Source organism: Podarcis vaucheri, assembly GCF_965113315.1.
Source record: "Podarcis vaucheri genome assembly, chromosome: 13".
NCBI lineage: Eukaryota > Metazoa > Chordata > Lepidosauria > Squamata > Lacertidae > Podarcis > Podarcis vaucheri.
In genome coordinates this window covers 20753612-20773994 of record NC_138751.1, presented here as the reverse complement: position 1 = coordinate 20773994, position 20383 = coordinate 20753612, and the positions used below count along the sequence as shown (strand labels likewise).

Sequence of the window (20383 nt, the reverse complement as noted above, 5' to 3'; positions counted from 1 at the left end):
TACAGAGATATGTTCATCAACCTGGGATTTAAGATGGTCTGTTCCCTCCTTACATTCTATTTCTGTTTCTTGCAAATTTTTAGCTGATTTACTTATTTGTTCTTTAAGCAATTTAATTTGTGACTCACACTCCATGAGTTTGTTGTTTTAAGTAACATCACAAGTATTGATTGCAGAATGAAGATCTTTAACTGTTTGGCTAGTCTCTTTGTTTTGCCTAACAAATTCTTCATTCTCTTTTGTTTTACTAGCGTTTTCAATTTTTCTTTTTTTCTCAGCCAGTTATGATTTTTATTGCATTTAATTGCTCAGAAAGTTCTGAAAGCTTTCTGCCTCCACTGTTCACACCTTTGCTTTGTACATCTTTCAGCAATTTCCCTGTCTTGCATTTCATACTCTTTGCATTTGATCTGACATTTCAGAATATTAATCTGCTCAGAATACACATTTGTATTTGAAATAATAACAGAAATTTCTTTGTCTTTCTCAACTAAAACCTCTCTGAGGTTGTCAAATTCTCTTCCATGCCTCTGGAGGTCTTGAATTAGTTGAGACCTCTCTTCTAAATGACTTGTGTTTAATCTATTAAGTCCTTCATTTGTCTACTCAAGATCCTGTTACATTAATTCTATAGCAGCATCCTGTTTCATGGTCTTTTTTGAAAGTTTATTTTCCTCTGTTAATGCAGTAATAACTGCTTACTGTTCTGTACACTCTTCTCCATAAACACTGCACTTCTTTTGGACATCTTCCCTCTCCAAAACCTGACATGAGGGAGTGACTTTGCAATGTTCAGTCCTGCATTTCTTCAACCGGGGGGGGGGGGGGGGTTGTCATCTACAACCTTCAGCCAGTTGTCTATATAGGGGATCTGGTCAGGATGTCCCCCCCTGGTCTATGCCATAGTCTCCACTGAATCCTTTCTTGAAGTTGTTTAACATGCATTGAAGGGGAATTACTGGACCTTTCAAGCCTTTCGAGCCTCCCCCCTCCCATTTTCAGTATGGCCCTGTACAGCGTCCCCACACCAAACACTCACACATTCATTTCGCAACTTTTCTCGCCCAGGTGCGGTCGCCCGACTGGGAAACGGAGTACTTGTTGCTACGACCCCAGGGGAATGCCCCGGGGTAACACACATACATGCACAAAGTGCCTCTTTCGGTGGACGGTTGTACGACACAATAACCACCCTGTGCCCCCCTTTTTCTCTCCTTCCTAATACTAAAGCGTGGGTGGTTCTCAGGGGTCAACCCTTCTACTTAATGCCACTATCCACGCTGGAGATTTGATCAGAACCTCCCTTCTCCTTAATTAAAAGGAGGATTTCCTATCCCCTCAGGGCTTGTTGCCATGTACTCACCCCAGCCGGCTGTTCTCTGCCCTGTCCTCCCAATCTCGGCTCTTCAAATCCGTTGTCCTCTGTCCCAGGATACAGCAAGAGGGTCAAGTTGCCTTCTGTCCCCCTCCGAAGAAAAGGTTCGGTGTGCACTTGGAAGCCAGGAGGTCCGTTGACCCTCCGCCGTCACTGCCCAGAGGGCAAGGGAGCTGCCTCCTGGTCTCTGAGGACACTTAAAGTCCTTCTGATCCGAGTCACTTTTGGCACCAGAAATGAAAGGGACTTCAGAAATACAGACCAGGAATGAAAAAATCAGGCAGCAAAGTTTCTTAAAGAAAAAGTTTTTTTTATTTGGATTTTTGTCAGACAAAAAGCAAATAGGGTGCATTCAGGAAAATGAAGAATGCCCACCCCTCCTTGGGGGTAGCTAACTCATATACCTTCTTGCTAAGCATAGTTCAGCCCCTTGGCATCCCTTTAGCCAATGATTGACAATTTCCTATGGTCATTGATGCATATTCATTAAAGCTCAACCAATTAATAAATTGGTGTGTCCTTTCGGTTCCAAGTTGCCTATTCCACTAGGTGGCGCTACTGGCTTATAATCTACTTAACCTCTGTACTAGTTCCAGGAAGTGCCCCTGAACCCCCTACTTCCAAGAAATGTGCCGAAGTGAGTCGTGTGGTTTAGCACCTGGAGCCTGGCGGTCAGCAAACATCCTGCTACTTGCCTTTGTCAGGGGTCGTTTCTCAGAAATGGCTTAACCTCAACTGGCAAACTTCCTGCAGGGGCAAGCTAGCTGCACCCACAAGCTTGCATGCTTGCTGCCTCTGCAAAATATCCTAACCACACTTGCTCTTTGCAAACAGTTGCAAACAGGAGAGAGGCTTTGCTCTCAGAAAATGACTTCAGGCTTTTAGCTTCTTAGATGGCTCTATAATGGTGTCAGAGGTTCTTAGCCTGGCTCTCCATTGGTCATCCTGACCTTCACCCCTTCAATGGGAAGCGGCCTTAAACCAAAAACCAGGCCTGCCTATATTTCTTCTTCATCTCCTCTATCACACTCCTTTCCCTTCACCTCACCATCCTGCACAGGCCCATTGACTACCAGCCTCAGCAGTTTCCTAATTCCACTCTTAGATCCTGTGCCTCAAGCCTTTTCGTTGCATCTGAAGATGCCCTTTGTCCCTGCAACCTATCAGGCTGTTGTCAAGGGCTTGTCAGGCGGACTGGATGTAAGACAGCCACAGGTCTCTTGGGAAGGACGGGCTGTTAAGCCACTCTGGAAATCATCCCTCTGTGAGGGGAACAGGGGTCTCCTAACAACTCTCAACACCATCAACTAACACTGCCCTCAAGGGACTTACGGAGGGGACAACAGAGGAGGGAATGGAGCCAGGAGGAAATGTTCTGTGCACACCATACATTTAAAGCGCATGGCTTCCTTCATGGAACCATGGGAACTTTAGTCTGCCCCTCACAGATGATGATAATAATAATAATAATAATAATAATAATAATAATAATAATAATAATAATAATTTATTATTTATACCCCGCCCATCTGGCTGGGTTTCCCCAGCCACTCTGGGCAGCTCCCAACCGAATATTAAAAACACAATACAGCAGTAAACATTAAAAACTTCCCTAAACAGGGCGGCCTTCACATGTCCTTTAAAAGTAAGATAGTTGCCTATTTCCTTGACATCTGATGGGAGAGTGCTCCACAGGGCAGGCGCCACTACTGAGAAGGCCCTCTGCCTGGTTTCCTGTAAGCTCACTTCTCACAGGGAGGGAACCACCAGAAGGCCTCAGCGCTGGACCTCAGTGTCCGGGCTGAACGATGGGGGTGGAGACGCTCCTTCAGGTATACTGGGCCGAGGCCGTTTAGGGCTTTAAAGGTCAGCACCAACACTCTGAATTGTGCTCGGAAATGTACTGGGAGCCAATGCAGGAACCCTTAGCAAACTACAGTTCCCAGGATCCTTCGTTCCTGTTCCTTGGAGAACGTCACCCACCAGGTGCAACCAAGGAAACGTCCGTGCCAGAATCAGGCCCAGAGACAGATGAAGAAGCATCTACTAGGCAAGCGATCATAAAGATTAACAGGCTGTTATGACTCATAATGGAATACAGTAATAGGCATACAAATGCCTCACTGACTTTTATTGCAGTTACAATCTTTATATTCTAAGCAAGCCCATTGATTCGGGGGTTTTGTGTGCATAACTTGGCCCAGGAAGCCCTGTGTGATCCTTAGCAGCAGGAGATCCCTCTTCAGCCTCTCACACCCAGACTCTGCATATTTGTTAAGAAGCATTCATGCCAGCTTGAGCCCCACGGAGTTCAACACAGCAACTAATCCAACCAACCAAACAAAATATATTACAGAAACACCCTCAGGCCTGCCCGCCTCCCTGCATTGTGCCAGGCATCTTTTTCACTGTGCATTCATGGTGATCTGCGATTGCGTCTCTATCTGGCTGGCTCTGCAAGAGTCTGGCTTTCAGCAGTGCGCTTTGTGCCTACAAACCAGACAATACGGAGCAACAGGAGAGAAAAGGCTCGAATCGACGGAGGGATTATGCAGCCGCTGCCCACATGAAAAGAACCCGTTGGTTATTATAAGCTGGACTATAGGAAATATCAGAGCTCTTTTGCAATGTTTCCAACAGCAATCTTCTCTGCGGCTTCCAAGATTGCCGCGGATTCAGTTCCAACCAGATGAAGTCGATGCAAAGGCCATTGGGGAGGAAAAGAAAAAGAGCCACACAGCTGTGCATCTGTCAACAAAACTTTGGCTCGCCATCTAAAACTGGACGTCTTGAGACCGGCAGGCACTCTATGGCCGTGGGTGAGGATCTGCTGGAGCTTCCAGAGTGAGTGGGTGTAAATCAAAATCTTCTTCCTTTGCCTCATTCTAATTCTTCCTCGGTTGAGGGCCTTGCTGAGTAGGGTCAAGGTGAACGTAACCAAAATCTCATACAAACAGCAACTCTTGAGGTTGTTTAGAGGCAGCATCCAGCTGTTTTTATATGTGTTGCAAGCCTCTCAGAGTGGCTGGGGCAACCCAGCCAGATGGGTGGGGTATAAATAATAATAGTAATAAATAATAATAATAATAATAATAATAATAATAATAATAATAATAGCAATGGTTTGGAGCTAGAGAAAGAAACCTGGTGTAAGCCTGCTACCCTCTCCCCCAGCCCCTCAACACATGGAAATTCCTTCCTCCACTTTTTCTGGTCTGAGGCAAATTGCAGTCTCCTATTTCATCCCGCAAATGGCGAACCAAAGCTAGGATCAAGCTCTATGCCAGGAAACGTGCAAACCATTGTTTGCTGGGTATGGAGAAATGGCAAACCATGGTTGGGCTCAAACTTGGAAAGAAGGGAGCTAATCATTATGGGCAATATTCAACAGTTTTTTCCTCAGAGTAGACCCACTTGAAATAAAGGAACATGACCAAGTTAGGTCCATTAATTTCCATAGGTCTGCTCTGAATAAAACGTAGCTGAACACCACCTCGTGTGCGAGAGGAGAGGAAGGAGCAGATGAGCCTGAGGCTTCAGCACATCACACCAAACTAGGGACATGACGTGAAATTTGCCCTGGTCCATCAAGTTCTGATTCCGGATTCCCAGTGTGACCACAGCCAGGTGCTTTTGGGAAGCCTGACAGGTATGGCAGGGAGGCAAGCGCTCTCTCGCAGCGTTTGTCTTAAGCACCTGGTTTTCAGAAGCATACGGCGTCTGAGGCTGGACTGCAGGTTCATTGGCTATCGCAACTACTAGGGAACAGGCCTATCAATGACTATGGGTGTCACCTTATCCTTATTTTAAGAAAAGGACCAAAACCAGTGGCATATCGTTTCTCGGTTTACTTCCCTCCTTTTCTCTTTGTCTCCTCCATAGGCATCAAATTTTAGGCTGTAAACTCCTCAGGGCAGGGGCCTGTCCACTTGCATCACACCTGGTGATGCTGTTAAAAAAACCTAAACAACAGAAGAGAACACAGGCTGCTAGCCCAAGCCTCCTGCGAGATATGAGATGTCGCGGTTGAGAACGGAGCAGCTCTGGCAAGCCAGCAGGTGTATTTGCCTGCCGTATCTCCTCCCACTTCCCACTTTATTTCATTTCCAGACCACCCCGTTGACCAAAGTCCTCTAGGCAGTTTTCAGACAAATAAAAACCAATGAAAACGCACACCTTATCATGCTAATCGTGAAACAAAGCACAATGCAACCTCCTTTTTCCTTTCCCCCGGTTTCCTCTCGTGCCTTATCTGCAGCTGGCTTACATCACCACCTGGCCGGCTGCCACTTTGGTGCTGATGGACTTTGAGATTCTCACCTGAGCAAAGTCCCCTGGGCTCAGCATCTTTGAGAAAAAGGCCCTCTGGGGGAAAACAACAAAGGCCCGGGGGTCTGCAACTCCCATTATGCACTGGGGAAGCTGCCTTGCACCAGATCACACTGCTGGTCTGTCTACCTTGGTGCTGACTCTCAGGCCTAGTTGCTCTGAGGCAGAGCAGCTGAAAGAGCCCATCCCCTGCCCAAGGCTCCCAGTACATTTCCGAGCACAATTCAAAGTGTTGGTGCTGACCTTTAAAGCCCTAAACAGCCGAGGTCCTGTATACCTGAAGGAGCGACTCCACCCCCACCGTCCAGTCCAGACACTGAGATCCAGCGCCGAGGGCCTTCTGGTGGTTCCCTCCCTGCGAGAAGTAAGGTTACAGGGAACCAGGCACAGGGTCTTCTCGGTAGTGGTGCCTGCCCTGTGGAACGCCCTCCCATCAGATGTCAAGGCAATAAACAACTATTTTACTTTTAAAAGACAACTGAAGGCGGCCCTGTTTAGAGAAGTTTTTAATGTCTGATGTTGTACTGTTTTTAATATTCAGTTGGGAGCCGCCCAGAGGGGCTGGGGAAACCCAGCCAGATGGGCAGTGTATTGATATATTGATAAATAATTATTAATAATAATAAGGCACTCTGCGTAGCACCCAAAGCCAGCCAAGTTACTTTACTAGTATAGGGATTCCCAGGCGTATCTCTCCCCAACCCGTGCCAGTAAATAGAGAAGAATGATCTTGGATTACAGCCTTCATCTCTCCACAAGGCTTTTCAACTGAGTTCGTCTTTTGCCTGCAGCTGTATTGCATTCTCTTACACATAATTTTTTTACTGTTTTATCATCTGTTGTCTGCTGCCCTGGGCTCCTTTGGGAGGAAGGGCGGTGTACCAAACGAATAACCATCCATCCATGAAGCTCCCAGCATCCCTGGCCATTAGTCACACTGGCCGGGGCTGAGTTTTCACCCCCCAACTTCCAGAGGCCTACAAGTTTCCCATCCTGTCCTAGATAGGAAAGCCCAGCATAAATAAGGAAAGGCATTCCTTTGGCTATTCGGGCGTTTAGGGCTTTGTGCGTCCACATTATGTGGAAGAAATGTTCTGGAGGAAGGAGATGTTTTGGAATTGGATTTTCCTTTGGTTTTTCCTACACTTGCATCCAGGGCCAGCCCAGACATTAGGTGGGATAAAGCCATTGCCTCAGGTAGGGACAGCACCTCCATGGGCACCCTGATGCCTCAGTCGCTGCCATCAGCGCTGATTTCTGGCTAGATGTCGCCAAAATCATGCGGCATCAGGAGAAATCTGCGCCAGTGCAGCAGACCAAGTGTCACAGGGCAGGGCGGCAAAACAGGACGCGTCATCTCTGCTTGTATCTCACCTTCCTTGTGCTATGGAACAATGGACCTGCAAATCCCCAGGCCCAGGCACTGTTCAGGCTCAGTTCCACTGCTGCAAGGTGGTACCTTCAGAGGCCTTGCCTCAATGGTAGAGCCCTTGCTTTGCATGCATAAGGTCCGATATGCAAGGCCAATTTAAAGAAGCCTGGAAGTACCTTTCAAAAGCGACCTTGTGGCAAATGCACGCGATCAGGAAACAGGCCTTTGCAAGGCTCTCAACTTGCACGTCTGTCAGCACCCTGCAGACATGCCTCAGAATGCCTGGAAGGGGAACAGGGCGGAGCCTGCCACACACCTGAGGTTGTGGGACAGGTGAAAACATGGCTCAGTTGAAAGGCGACTGCTATTGTCTTTTCGCAGGCACTGCCAATCAGCAAAGCCCCTGCACAAAGCTCTGTGTATGGCAGCTTGGGGATCAGAGAGCTTCGGAAGACCAGTAGCCTCCTGCCCCTGCAGCTTCAAAGCACAGAGGGCTTTGAAAAATCCAAAAGATCACCTGGTTGTGGCATCAGACAACTGGCAGTTGGTTGGATTTTGGCCTGCACTGGCAGGGGAGAGAACGATCCCACCCGCTGCATGGATCCAGTTCCCCACCTCTAGATGAACCAATTTATTTGATTCAGCAGGAGGCAGCCAGACCTATGTACGTTAGGTTAGGGGGGGCAGGAAGCCCTTCTGAAAACCCAGGCCACCCATTGTCAGCCTGGAGGTGGGGAGGAGGCTACAACTGACTCAAGGGGCAGGATGGCAATCTTTCCCCAATAATATGGCAAAGACTGTTGCCTCTGTTGGTTTGTTAAGATCACGGTGAAGAAAAACTTGTCTCTGACTCAAGAAATGAAACACCTGGCCAAACAAAGGAGCCGCAATGCCACGAGCGATTCGCCTGCCTCTTTTTGTTTGTGTGCATGTGCCAAAATCGTTCACAAGAGCCTAATCACAATTCCGGAGAGTTCTGCCCCCTGGCCTCCCTTGGAAGCACCACAATGCATAATTGCTGTTCTTGTAAACAGAGCAGTTCATAGCAAATCAATCTTGTCACGTCAATTAAGACATTTTAAAGACTTGTTACTCTTGTAGGATATGCTTCGTTATCAGATAATTAATCTAAGTGGGGTTTTCTTGTTTTAAAAAGTGACATACCGTACATTCATCAATGACTCCAAATGCATGTAAAATATATTGAACTGTATTACAACGGAGGCAAAACTATAAAGGTATATCTGGGGCCTCATGAACCCTGGAGACCTCGAAACTTTTTCGGAGAACAAATGCACCCCCTGCTTTACAGTTCCATAGCAGAGCTTTTTGTATTTTCTGTTACATTAAGTTATTTATTTAGGACTGAATAGTCTTACCTGCAGTGAGGCAGCAGTGAAGTACTTTTGGACTCTGGACATAAACCACATCCACACCACACACATTTAAAGTGTTATGACACCACTTGAAATAGCCGTGGTTTCCCCCAAAGAATTCTGGGAAGTGTCGTTTGTTAAGGGTGCTGGGAGCTCTTCGGAGACCCCTATTCCCCTCACAGAGCTACAATTCCCAGAGTTCCCTGGGAAAAGGGATTGATTGTTAAACCACTCTGGGAATTGCAGCTCTGCAAAGTGAATAGGGGGTCTCCGAAGAACGCTCAGCCCCATTAACTACCGTTCCTAGAATTCTTAGGGGAAAGCCATGGCTGTTTAAAGTGGTATCATGGTTGACATCCTATTCCCTTAAAAAAAGCGGGGGGCGGGGCTGTTATTGGGTTGTTGTTTTTATTTTGATTATGTATTTTGTGGTTTATATTTTGATTTTGTTCTGTGAACCGCCCTGAGACTTCCGGGTATAGGGCGGTATATCAGTTTTAATACAGTCATACCTTGGGTTGAATACGTTTCAGGTTGAGTGCTTTTGGGTTGTATTTTGGGTTTCGCTGCTCGCGCATGCACATGTGCAGACTCTCAAAATGACGTCACATGCATGTGCGGAAGTGGCAAAACGCGACCCGTGCAGACACACCACCGCGTCTTATGTTCCATTCAGGATGCGAATGGGGCTCCGGAATGGATCCCGTTTGCATCCTGAGGTACCACTGTAGTAATAATAATAATTAAAAAAAATGTGAATGAGGCCTTTATGGACTTAATGTGGACAGTCTTCTTTGAATCGTAAAATGTCTGCGTTTTGGGGTCCCTTTCTGCTGAGTGGGGCCAAACCCTCAAGCCCTACCCTGAAGGCCCCACTGCTTACCTGACTCCCATTGAGGCAGTGACTCTCCTCTGCCTCCCACCTCCTTCCCCTGCTCAGACTCACCCCGGAGCAGCCTTGTGAGCGGCTTCCACAGCATTACGGATGTCTTTGATGCCCCCATCTGCCACGTAAGCTGCTATCTTGCCAGTGTGGTCAAGGATGGCTCGGGAACTCATGGAGTCTGGCCTCTTCTGCACACCCCCGTAGTACAGCTTGTAGGTTCGGTCCACACTGCCATCACAGAGGAGAAGGGTAAGGGGTAAAGGCCCAGCATTTTGTGCCGCTAGCTCACTGGGCTGCTTGGTTCAGAGAAAACGCCACACTTCCCGAATGTCGCCTTTTGTCACCAAGTCCAAAATGGCACAGATTTCTTGCTCAGCCCCTACTACACAAACCCCCTAATTCCCAGACTTTTAGTTTGTGAATTAAGATCGCAAGAAAAGGCCTGTGTAACCCTATTCTCACAGTGAATTCTTCCATGGGGGGAAAAAAAGACACCTCCTCAATTCATCTCTTCAGGAAGCCACCCATTCCAGTGGTTGTGCTGAGCATAAGCACAAAAGAGAAGGTGGAAGGGCTTGCAAAGGATTAGGGGAAAGAACTGTTGAGGCTGGGCTCAGGGTAGATTTGGTTTAAATCAAACTGATTTAAATCACGATTTAAATCACTAGTCAGTAAGACTTGATTTAAATCATTATTTTTTTTCAGAAAGACTGATTATTGCTAGTATAAACTTAATATTTACAACCAGATGAAGGTTTCATTTTTGGAATAGCAAATTTTCAGAGTAGTTTTTATTGTTATATCAAAAATTACTGATTTGGTTATACTGCTATATTAGAAATACATAGATACTTAAGAAATTCTTGTGAGGTTTAATAAGTTAACTGTTTATATTTGGACAACTTTTCTTCTCTACTTTATTGGAAGGAGAAAAATAATAATTTCCTTAATAACAATTTGAACAATTTATTTAACTAAAACAATAACATTATAGCATATTTATCCATGTTTGTTAACTGATGTGCTTAAACAATTAAAAAAAAAATTAGACTGAGTTTTAGCACATATGAAAAACTTAAAACAAATCCTTATTTCCTGATGAATAGCTGTTGGACTACAATGTAACTTAAATATAAATCTTTAGAAAGATCCCCCCCAAAAGCATTTTATTTTTAAAATCTGATTTAAATTAAAAAAATCTGATTTAAATAAAAAGAATGATTTATTATTATTATTATTATTATTATTATTATTATTAAAAAAATCATTGATTTTTATCCACCCTGGTTGGGCTGCATAACTTTACCAAAGCAAATTCTCCCCCCACCCACCGCCAAGTTCCTACATTTAAAGCACAATACTGGAGGGGGTGGAGGGGGGGCACAGTGAAAGCAGGCACGTTCTAGGTGGCAGATTTAAAGCACATTTAAAGCCCCAAAGAATCCTGGGAACTGTAGTTACCCTCTCATAGTGCTGCAATTCCAAGGACCCACGGCAAACTACAGTTCTCAGGGTTATTTCTGGGGAGGGGGAGTCACATGCTTTGAATGCGAGGTTTGGATCTGGCCCAATACACCCTTACTTTGGAATGTTTCCTTCCAGGTCAGACGCTGAGGAACGTGGGACTCTACTGTCTGCAGCAACCGAGGGGATTTCAGCCCCTTGTGAGGTAGCAAAGGTCTTGAAGTCCAGATCCACAGCGCCTGGATGTGGGCGAGCCTGCCAGTTTGGTCTCACGTACTCAAAAAGGCCCTGAGCAAAGAAGATAATAAAATTGAAAAGTCAAATTGTTTTATTTTGTATCCCCCCCAATGAACCAGAGCCAGACCCCAGAGATCCCTCTGCGCCAGCATGAAGCCAGCTTCTCCAGCTAACCTCTTTGCCTCCGTCTCGGCCATAACCGCTTTCCTTGTACCCGCCGAAGGCAGAAGCAGCATCTAGCATGTTGTGGCCGTTGATCCAGACAGTCCCCACCTGCAAACTGGGGAGGCGGAATGGGAGAGGGTCAGAGAAGGCCGGCTCTGTACAGAGGACTCCTTAAATCTCCTGAGGGAACTCAGGTTCCGAGGCATTTTGGAAAACACCTCACATTGCTCCACGTGGTCCGTGCAAAGCCTGGCAGCAGAATGAGAGGGAGGCGGCAGAATGGACCATACCACCTCAGAACACAGGGGCGAAGGGTACCTATCTGCAAGGCAAAACTAGGCACAAAATGGAAGAGGATAGGCTAGAGCAGGGGTCAGCAACCTTTTTCAGCCATGGGCCGGTCCACCATGCTTCAGACCATGTGGTGGACTGGACTATATTTTGAAGGGGGGAAAAATGAACGAATTCCTATGCCCCACAAATAACCCAGAGATGCATTTAAAATATAAACACACATTCTACTCATGTCAAAACACCAGGCAGGCCCCACAAATAACCCAGAGATGCATTTTAAATAAAAGGACACATTCTACTCATGTCAAAACAGGCTGATTCCCGGACCATCTGCGGGCCGGATTGAGAAGGCGATTGGGCCGCATCCGGCCCCCAGGCCTTAGGTTGCCTACCCGTGGGCTAGAGCCTTTCTCCCTGCTTGTTTGTTTTACTTGCAGGGAAGATTTTAAAAATAAAATAAAGCAGAAGACCATTTAAAATATGCTATTCCCCACTTGCATTCTGAAGTGAAACATTTCACTCTACCACCTCATGATTCTACCGCCTTGTTCTACTGTAGACATAGACCAGATCAGAGACAGTCTCCCAGGTGATTTGCAAACTTCTGTGTTAGTGGGGTGGGAAAGCTAGGCTGGAGTGACAAAACCTACCTGTGAGCGACTTCCAGAGCCAGGGGAAGGGTCTCCGTCCACACACTGGCAGCCAACCCATAGGGGGTGCTGTTCCCCAACGCCAACGCCTCCTTGGCTGTCCGGAAAGTCAATGATACCAGAACGGGGCCAAAGATCTGGAACACACGAAACAAATTTTGAACAAGAGGGGGAAGGGTGGAAGAGGATTCTAGGATCTGACATGCAGCATAGTCCAATCCTAGAATGCAGGCATAGGCAAACTTGGACCTCCAGATGTTTTGGGACTACAACTCCCATCATCCCTAGCTAACAGGACTAGTGGTCAGGGATGATGGGAGTTGTAGTTCCAAAACATCTGGAGGGCTGAGTTTGCCTATGCCTGCCTAGAATGTCACAAAAAGAAAAGAAAAAACCCTGTCTCAAAAGCTCTTTCGCTAAAATATTGAATTACTTTATTGTCACTTGTATAACTTGTATAGTGAGATTACACAAGCACCCCCCACTCAGCTCTCTTAGTCTTAATTCCCCTCGTTTACTGACGCAAACCCACCAAACCCAAAAGTCAGTTGCTCTGTTGTTATCTTTTCATTCAGCAGCCTAACAGCCCATGGATAGAAGCTGTTCTTTACCCTGTTGGTGCGACTAATCATGCTTCTATATCTTCTGCCTGAGGGCAGGAGAGCAAGAAAGTGCCGGCCAGGGTGTGAATCATCCCTGAGAATTTTCCTCACTCTCTTGAGGCAACATTCTTCCGCTGCTTCATCCAGCGGATTCATGGGATAGCCCATAATATCTTGGGCTGTTTTCACCACCCTCTGTAGGCACTTCCTATGAGCAGATGTCAAACGAGCGTACCACACCGTGATGCAGTATGAAAGGACACTTTTTATTGTTGACCGGTAGAAGCAGATCATCAAATGTTGATTGACATCATTCTTTCGCAATATTCTGAGGAGATGGAGTTTCTGTTGGGCTTTCTTAACCACCTGGGTGGTATTTATTTTCCAAGTAAGGTCTTGAAAAACTCATGCAAGATTCCAGTCCTCCTGGTTTGGGAGGATAGAGACAGGACTGGAAGCACGAGAGCAGTGCACGCAGAAAGCTCAAAAATTAAAGTCTTCTGTGGTTGCAAGGCAGGAATTCTTTACGTCATTGCTCTGCGTGGGTCTCTTAATTCCTTAGCAAGGTTTTGCTCTGCTGTCAGGAAGAGAGGAGAGGCCATCTCAGGCATCTCAGACTCTTAATCTCAGGGTTGTGGTTTCGAACCCCACATTGAACAAAAGATTCCTGTATTGCAGGGGGTTGGACTAGATGACCCACGTGGTCCCATCCAAATCTACAATCCTATGATTCTATGAACGAGAGCCATTCACATTGGCCATCACTTAATTTATTGACGTATTTTCACTTGCTGGAGAAAAGGATGGAAAAAGAGCCGGATTCTTAATCAACCAAGTTTTGTAAACAGACATTCCATCAGTTCTCCCGGACCTAGGATCCAAATCTGGTAGAGAGTCAGTAGAATGGGGCGGACACCCACCCACGTCAACATCAAGGAGAAGAAGTTCCCCTTGCTTTGGCTTTTTAAAAGCACAGAATATGGGAACAGGCCCTGCTAGTTGAAGGGAGATGCCATACAGGGGTGGACTGCCATGTTAGGGCTTTGCCTACTGGGGTGGGAAGGGAATTCAATATGCCCTCTAACCATTAGGCCACACTACCCAATTTAGTTTCTGTTCACTCCATACCAGGGGTTTCCCCAATGGTGGTCAGTGGTCCACAAGCTTCATTCAGGTGGTTTGTGGCATACTTGTAAAAATAAGACTTAAAGATTACACAGCATCCAGCACAGCGCATTGCAATTGCTACATCTGGCAGAAAAACTATTAAGTGGTACATCAAGACCCTCAGAAGCTTTCAAGCAGGGGAAGAGAGGGAGAAAGTTGGGGCACCACCACTCTTTGATTAACTCATCACCTGCAATTAAATCTTCAACCTTCGTAAGGAGTAGCTTGGTGGGGCTTTTTTTACCTCCTGTCCCTCTCTGTATTACAAGGACCCCTTTGCATTTTTGATTAGGAGGTAGAGAGAGAAACCAAAAGGGAGGGCAGCTGTCACTTCTCTGTCTCAGGAGCTCAGTCAGATATCTTTTTACACCCGCCTGGATCTTTTCCGGCTGCACACAGTGACGTATTTGCCACCACATCCCATGTGCTCCTTTTTTGCTTAATATCCAGTCTGATAAAGGAGTCTTGGTGAAAATTTGCCCACTTTGTTGTTCTAGCCGGTCCTGGGGTCCCTCCATACTGGTGTCTTTCTGCAAGTGTATTCTGCAACGTATCATTGACGCCATAATCATGCATTAGCATGTCTGCCCCAAAACATTTGCAGACACTAACAGTATTGAAGTGGGACTGCGTATAACCACCTTGATTCCAACATGAGCATGAATTATCATAAATAAAAATAAAAAGGACATCTGAAGTAAAGAGTAAAGTAAAGCAGAGCCAGTGTGGTGTAGTGGTTAAGAGCGGTGGACTCATAATTTGGTGAACCAGGTTCGCTTCCTTGCTCCTCCACATGCAGATGCTGGGTGACCTTGGGCCAGTCACACTTCCCTGAAGTCTTTCAGCCCCACTCACCTCACAGAGTGTTTGTTGTGGGGAAGGAAGGGAAAGGAGAATCTTAGCCGCACTGAGACTCCTTCGGGTAGTGATAAAGTGGGATATCAAATCCAAACTTTTCTTCTAAAGGTACTATACGATTTCTTTGATAAACAGTATTTTATGTGGTAATACTGATTTCTGCCAAAAGAGGGCTCCCTTCTCCTTTCTCTTATTGGTTAGTTGTCTTTCCTAGACAGGCTCAACAAGTGGACAATTATGAACAAGTAATATGTCCCCTGCTTAATCTTTTTTTTTGGGGGGTGGGGGAACTCACACCAACCAGAAAACTATGGGACTAAAGTCTTGGCAGTCACATCCTCCTACCTCTTCCCTGACGCAACGGGAGGTAGGATACACGCCGGTGATTAAGGTCGGAGGGTAGAACAGCCCACTTGAAGGAAGGGATGCCCATGCCTGGAAAACCTAAAAGGGGAGGGAAATGATTTATTTCTATATATCGCATCACTGAGGTGCCCAAGAGCATAACACAGTTTAAAAAGGCAAAACTATCAGGAGGCGACATATTTTACAAATCCAGGAATAGGCCATGCCAAAAGCATTCTGAAATTGCACATTTTAAAATGTAAAGCTTCTGCTAATTATTTGCTAAGCAGTGTAAAGAAAAGAAATCACACAGAACAATAAAATCGTCATAAAACCAAACAGAAGCGGAAACGCTACTGTAAAATGCCTGCTGGAATAATGCTCTGTCATGCGCCTGAGCAAGAGCTACAATTCCCAGAGTGGTTTAACAACTGGCCGCTCTTCACAGGGAATTCTGGGAGTCGTAGCTCTGTGAGGGGAGACAGCTAACAACTCTCAGCACCCTTAAGAAACTACACCCTGCCCCCGCAACGATTATTTGGGGGAAACCATGTCAAGATAGCTCAGGTGGTAATGCATGAGACCCTTAATCTCAGGAACATGGGTTTGAGCCCCACGTTGGGTGAAAGATTCCTGGATTTCAGGAGGGTTGGACTAGATGACCCTTGGGTCCCTTCCAGCTCTACAATTCTCTGATCCTCTGAGCCATGTCTGTTTGAAGTAGCATCGCATCACTTTAAACATATGGTGTGCGTGTGGCCTTAAAGACCACCCCCCCCTTCTCCAGAAGCCCCAAGAGGCCCAAGCCCCTCACCTCAGCGCCTTCTGCTCGAGCTTCCTCCACCAGGCCCTCGAGGGCGTGCCGCTGCTTCTCGCTGACCAAGGCTCCCAAGTCCACGGCCTTGTCCAGAGAGTCCCCCGCGCGGAGCTGCCCCATTCGGCGCTTCAGGCGTTGAACGAAGTCTTTGGCAATGGATTCCTGCAGGAGCAGCTGAGACCCGGCACTCTGGGCCTGAGGAAGGGAGGAAAATGCCAACATCTTGAGGGAATTGATTTAAACCAAATTAATACTCCCCCCACCCCCCAAAAAAAACCCTGTTACACTCTACAGTGGTACCTCGGGTTACATACGCTTCAGGTTACATACGCTTCAGGTTACAGACTCCGCTAACCCAGAAATATTACCTCGGGTTAAGGACTTTGCTTCAGGATGAGAACAGGAAATCTGTGGCAGCGGCGCAGCAGCAGCAGGAGGCCCCATTAGCTAAAGTGGTGCTTCAGGTTAAGAACAGTTTCAGGTTAAGAACGGACCTCCGGAACGAATTAAGTACTTAACCCGAGGTACCACTGTATGTGGTAACACCTGCCCAGCTTTGGAGAAACATTTTCTCTTCCACATGGCTGAAAACCTGACAGAATTCCTACTACGTCAGGGGTGAGGAAGCTCTTTAAACCCAAGGGCCACATTCCTTTCTGGGCAACCTTCCCAGGGCCACACGCCAGAGGAAAAAAGGGAGTGGAGCAAACTTTGTAGCGAACAGTTCTTTCTACACAGATCCACACACATCCCTCTCTAGCCTCCATCCAGGCAAGGAAGAAGCATTATCCAGAGTTCAAGGACTTCATTCCAGTCAGGCAAAAACGCTCAAGGGGTGGGTGGGAAGTAGGGTCAATGTTGCCTGAAGGAGGGAGTGTGGCCTGGAAAGAATCCCGAGGGCCAGACTGAGAGGCTTGGGAGGGCCGCGTTCAGCTCCCACTCCTCAGCAAGAGCCAAAACGCCTACCAGAGGCCTGGCAAAATTTAGGGGCTGCCCCAGACCCGCAGGCTACTAGGTGCCAACTCTGTGGTAGAAAGGGAGGGGCCCCAGCGGTATGTTAATTCAATAAATAATAATAATAATTTTAAAATGCCAGTTCTAGGCCTCAGTCTGCCTACCCCCAGTTCAACCTACCTGCCCGCAGTTCTGCCAGACGGCATCTACTAGCCCGTCGACGGCGCTGTCCAGGTCAGCCGAGTCAAAGACGATGAAGGGCGACTTCCCTCTGAGCTGCAGAGACAGCTTCTTGCCAGTCCCAGCGGTGGCCTGGCGCAGGCTGCGGCCCACCTGAAGCGATGGCAAAGGGTCCGTGCACATGAGAACACGGCTTTGCGCGTATTTAAGGCAAAACACTTGTTTTAAAATATTAATGGGCCGCCTTTCGGAGCATCACTTTGTCAAGGCCGAACAATTTAGAATTCGGCATTGGAAATAGCAAGCCCTACATATAACTCTCTATCAACGTTTAATCGGTAACAGGCGGCAAGGCGGGGCTGTGCTGCTCACCTGGCCTCCCTCCATCAGAGTCGCTGTGGCATACTGAGGTGCAGAAGGGGAGAGGAGTGGTTAGCGCGGTGAATACCTGCTGGCAGGAGCACCGGATTGGCTCTGCCACGGAATTTGCCCTGCGCCAACCTTGCCACCCCTCCTCCACCTGGTGCGCAGAAGCAACCCAGCAGGAAATAAGCCATGTGAACAGTGCTGGCTGCTACTGCATCAAAAACGTAGGAAATGGAAAAGCAAAATTTCTGCAAATCCATCAGCTGCAAAGGAGCATGCTAACTGCACTCATGCATAAGCCGCAGGGACAGAATGTTGCAGCTCTCTGAAGGGTAACGGATACCGGAATTGTAAGGCCCCAGACCAGGGCTATTGTAAGCCACTTCTCTGAGGGGAGAGAAGCACTCACCTCGGCAGAGCCAGCAAAGGCCACTTTGTCAATGCCTGGGTGGGTGGCCAAAGCTTCTCCCAGCCCCTGGTCGCCTGTGATGACGTTGAGGACCCCCGGAGGGAGCCCAGCCTGGGCGCAAACCTCAGCCAGGAGCAGAGCCGTCAGCCGGGTGGAGCTGGCTGGTTTCAGGACTATGGTGTTTCCTATATGGCAAGAAACGAGGGACAGGATGAGGGGAAGAGAAGAAGAAGAGTTTGGATTTGATATTCCGCTTTATCACTCCCTTTAAGGAGTCTCCAAGCGGCTAACATTCTCCTTTCCCTTCCTCCCCCACACCAAACACTCTGTGAGGTGAGTGGGGCTGAGAGACTTCAGAGAAGTGTGACTGGCCCAAGGTCACCCAGCAGCTGCATATGGAGGAGCGGAGAGGCGAACCCGGTTACCCAGATTGTGAATCTACCACTCTTAACCACTACACCACACTGGCTCCCAGTGTGGGAAGAGGGAGAGAGAGAAAAAAAGGAGAAGATGTGAAGTAGAAAGCAAAGAAAATGCCCAGCTTTGTAGTCTGCACTCTGCCCTGGTCATGCTGTGCTGGCAACCAAGGAAAGAGAGCAAAGACTAGAATCACACATTCTGGTCCCCCGTTTTCTGTTTACAACCTCGCTTGCTAGGGATGCAAGAAGGCACATTGTTTTCCCTTCAGCTGGAACTAGGAGATTCACATCCATATGGGAATGCAGGAAGGTGACCGGTCAAAACTAGTGAAAAGCACTCCAGGCCACAGAGGCCACTTGTGCCTCACAGGGGTGCCAATTTGAATAAAATATTGGCAGGCCCAAGTAAGCCCTGAATAATCGATCACCAGACATGCTGCATGCACACCACTTGAAAGGCAATGCTCAACAACTTTGTGGGGGGTTGGCCCCCTCAAATATTTTACTGGGGAGGGGAGCCGAAGGGACCTCGGCCCCTAGGAGTTGGCTCCTATGTTCCAGGTGGATCCAGGAGTTATCCCAACAGGATACACTGTGCCCTGATATTTTACAGCTCCAGTTTTCACGTCTCTGTTTTTTTTAATAGTGAAAAAATAAGCCAGCATGTCAATGAAATATAAACAATTTTTATGCCAAGTTGACTTGGGAGGGCGCAAAAGTATGAAATGGTGTGGAAAGTTGGGGAGGGTAAGAGATTCTCCCACCCTCCACATCCCCACTTGTCACTAGAGCTCAAGAAAACTGACAGAACTGTGGAGCCTTCTTCCAAGTCAGCCGGCGAGCAGAGCAGAGATTTGAACCCGAGTCCCACCAGCTCTAGTCCAACCACTTTGCCCCTTTTGTCACTTTTCTCAGGGTCAACAGATGCTCCCACTGCCCTCCCTCCATTTCACATACCCATGGCCAGCGCCGGACACACCTTCCAAGTCAGAGTCAGCAGTGGGAAACTCCTGGGAATGAGAGCTGCCACAACACCTATTGGAGGGAAGGTTTGGTTTTTATTGGACCTCTGGGCACAGTTAGAAACCGCAGTGTTAAAAAAACAGGGAGAGGGCAGTGAGCTGAGGTGCTGCCATGTTCAGCGGGGAAAGATGGGGCAAGGAGGAGGGGGTGGAGGCCCCACTCTGCCCTGGGAAGACTATCCAGCCCCTCCAACTCACCGAGAGGCTTCCAGCCCTTCATCTCCACCTCCATCAGCTGGGCCCAGCCGGCGTGATGGTAAAAATGGCGGACGACCAAAGGCAGGTCTGCATCTCGGGCTTCCCGGATCAGCTTCCCACTGTCTAGGCTCTCGAGGAGACCGAGGAGACGCTGGTGTTTCTGGATGGTCCTGGCCACGCTGGGGAGAGGGGAAGAAGAGATGGCTGCCAGTCAAGTGTAAGTAGGCCTCAGAGAATACCCAAAGGGCCTTTGTATGTTTCACAGTAAAAAGGGGGAGCCATGACACCTTAAGAGAGGAAGCAGGTCGCCTGTTTATGTGAGAGATAAGCATCCAAAGATGAGTGGTACCTTGGGTTAAGAACTTAATTTGTTCTGGAGGTCCATTCTTAACCTGAAACTGCTCTTAACCTGAGGTATCACTTTAGTAAATGGGGCCTCCTGCTGCCGCTGCGCCACCACCACACGATTTCTGTTCTCATCCTGAAGCTAAGTTCTTAACCCGAGGTACTATTTCTGGCTTAGAGGAGTCTGTAACCTGAAGCATCTGTAACCGGAAGCGTCTGTAACCCGAGGTACCACTGTAAAGGGCTGATACTCACAAGGGCTGCAACATTCCAAGAAAGGACCTTGTGAGGTCCGATAACTTGTGCCTGAGGCAGTTGTGTAAATTGACACAGTTATACCAGATAATAACAGTCTTTTTGTGTTGTTAAGAGCAGCTGAGCAGTAGGCCTGATCTATTCAGCCGCTGCCTGCCTGGGAATTAGTCCGTGTCTGTAAGAATGCTAGTCTTGCCGATAAATCTATATATAACACATTAGTAACGTAAGTAATACCTGCCTGCCTTGTACGTGTATATTGAATCTAACAAGTGCAAAGGGCACTGTGAGTAAAAGT

The 20383-nt window shown here is 47.5% G+C and overlaps 1 protein-coding gene across 2 annotated transcripts in view; it reads right to left on the bottom strand.

Annotated features, from left to right (window-relative positions):
• The window catches only part of ALDH16A1 (aldehyde dehydrogenase 16 family member A1), a 49176-nt gene that overhangs the window by 19236 nt on the left and 9557 nt on the right, over positions 1 to 20383 (bottom strand). For both annotated transcript variants that reach the window (XM_082196895.1, XM_082196894.1), the window contains exons 5-14: positions 19486 to 19664; positions 19223 to 19300; positions 17847 to 18031; positions 17072 to 17224; positions 15935 to 16132; positions 15121 to 15219; positions 12149 to 12285; positions 11214 to 11319; positions 10921 to 11090; positions 9399 to 9566 (exon numbers count right to left, since the gene is read on the bottom strand). In XM_082196895.1, the coding sequence (XP_082053021.1) occupies positions 9399 to 9566; positions 10921 to 11090; positions 11214 to 11319; positions 12149 to 12285; positions 15121 to 15219; positions 15935 to 16132; positions 17072 to 17224; positions 17847 to 18031; positions 19223 to 19300; positions 19486 to 19664 (1473 nt within the window). The remainder of the gene's footprint in view (positions 1 to 9398; positions 9567 to 10920; positions 11091 to 11213; positions 11320 to 12148; positions 12286 to 15120; positions 15220 to 15934; positions 16133 to 17071; positions 17225 to 17846; positions 18032 to 19222; positions 19301 to 19485; positions 19665 to 20383) is intronic.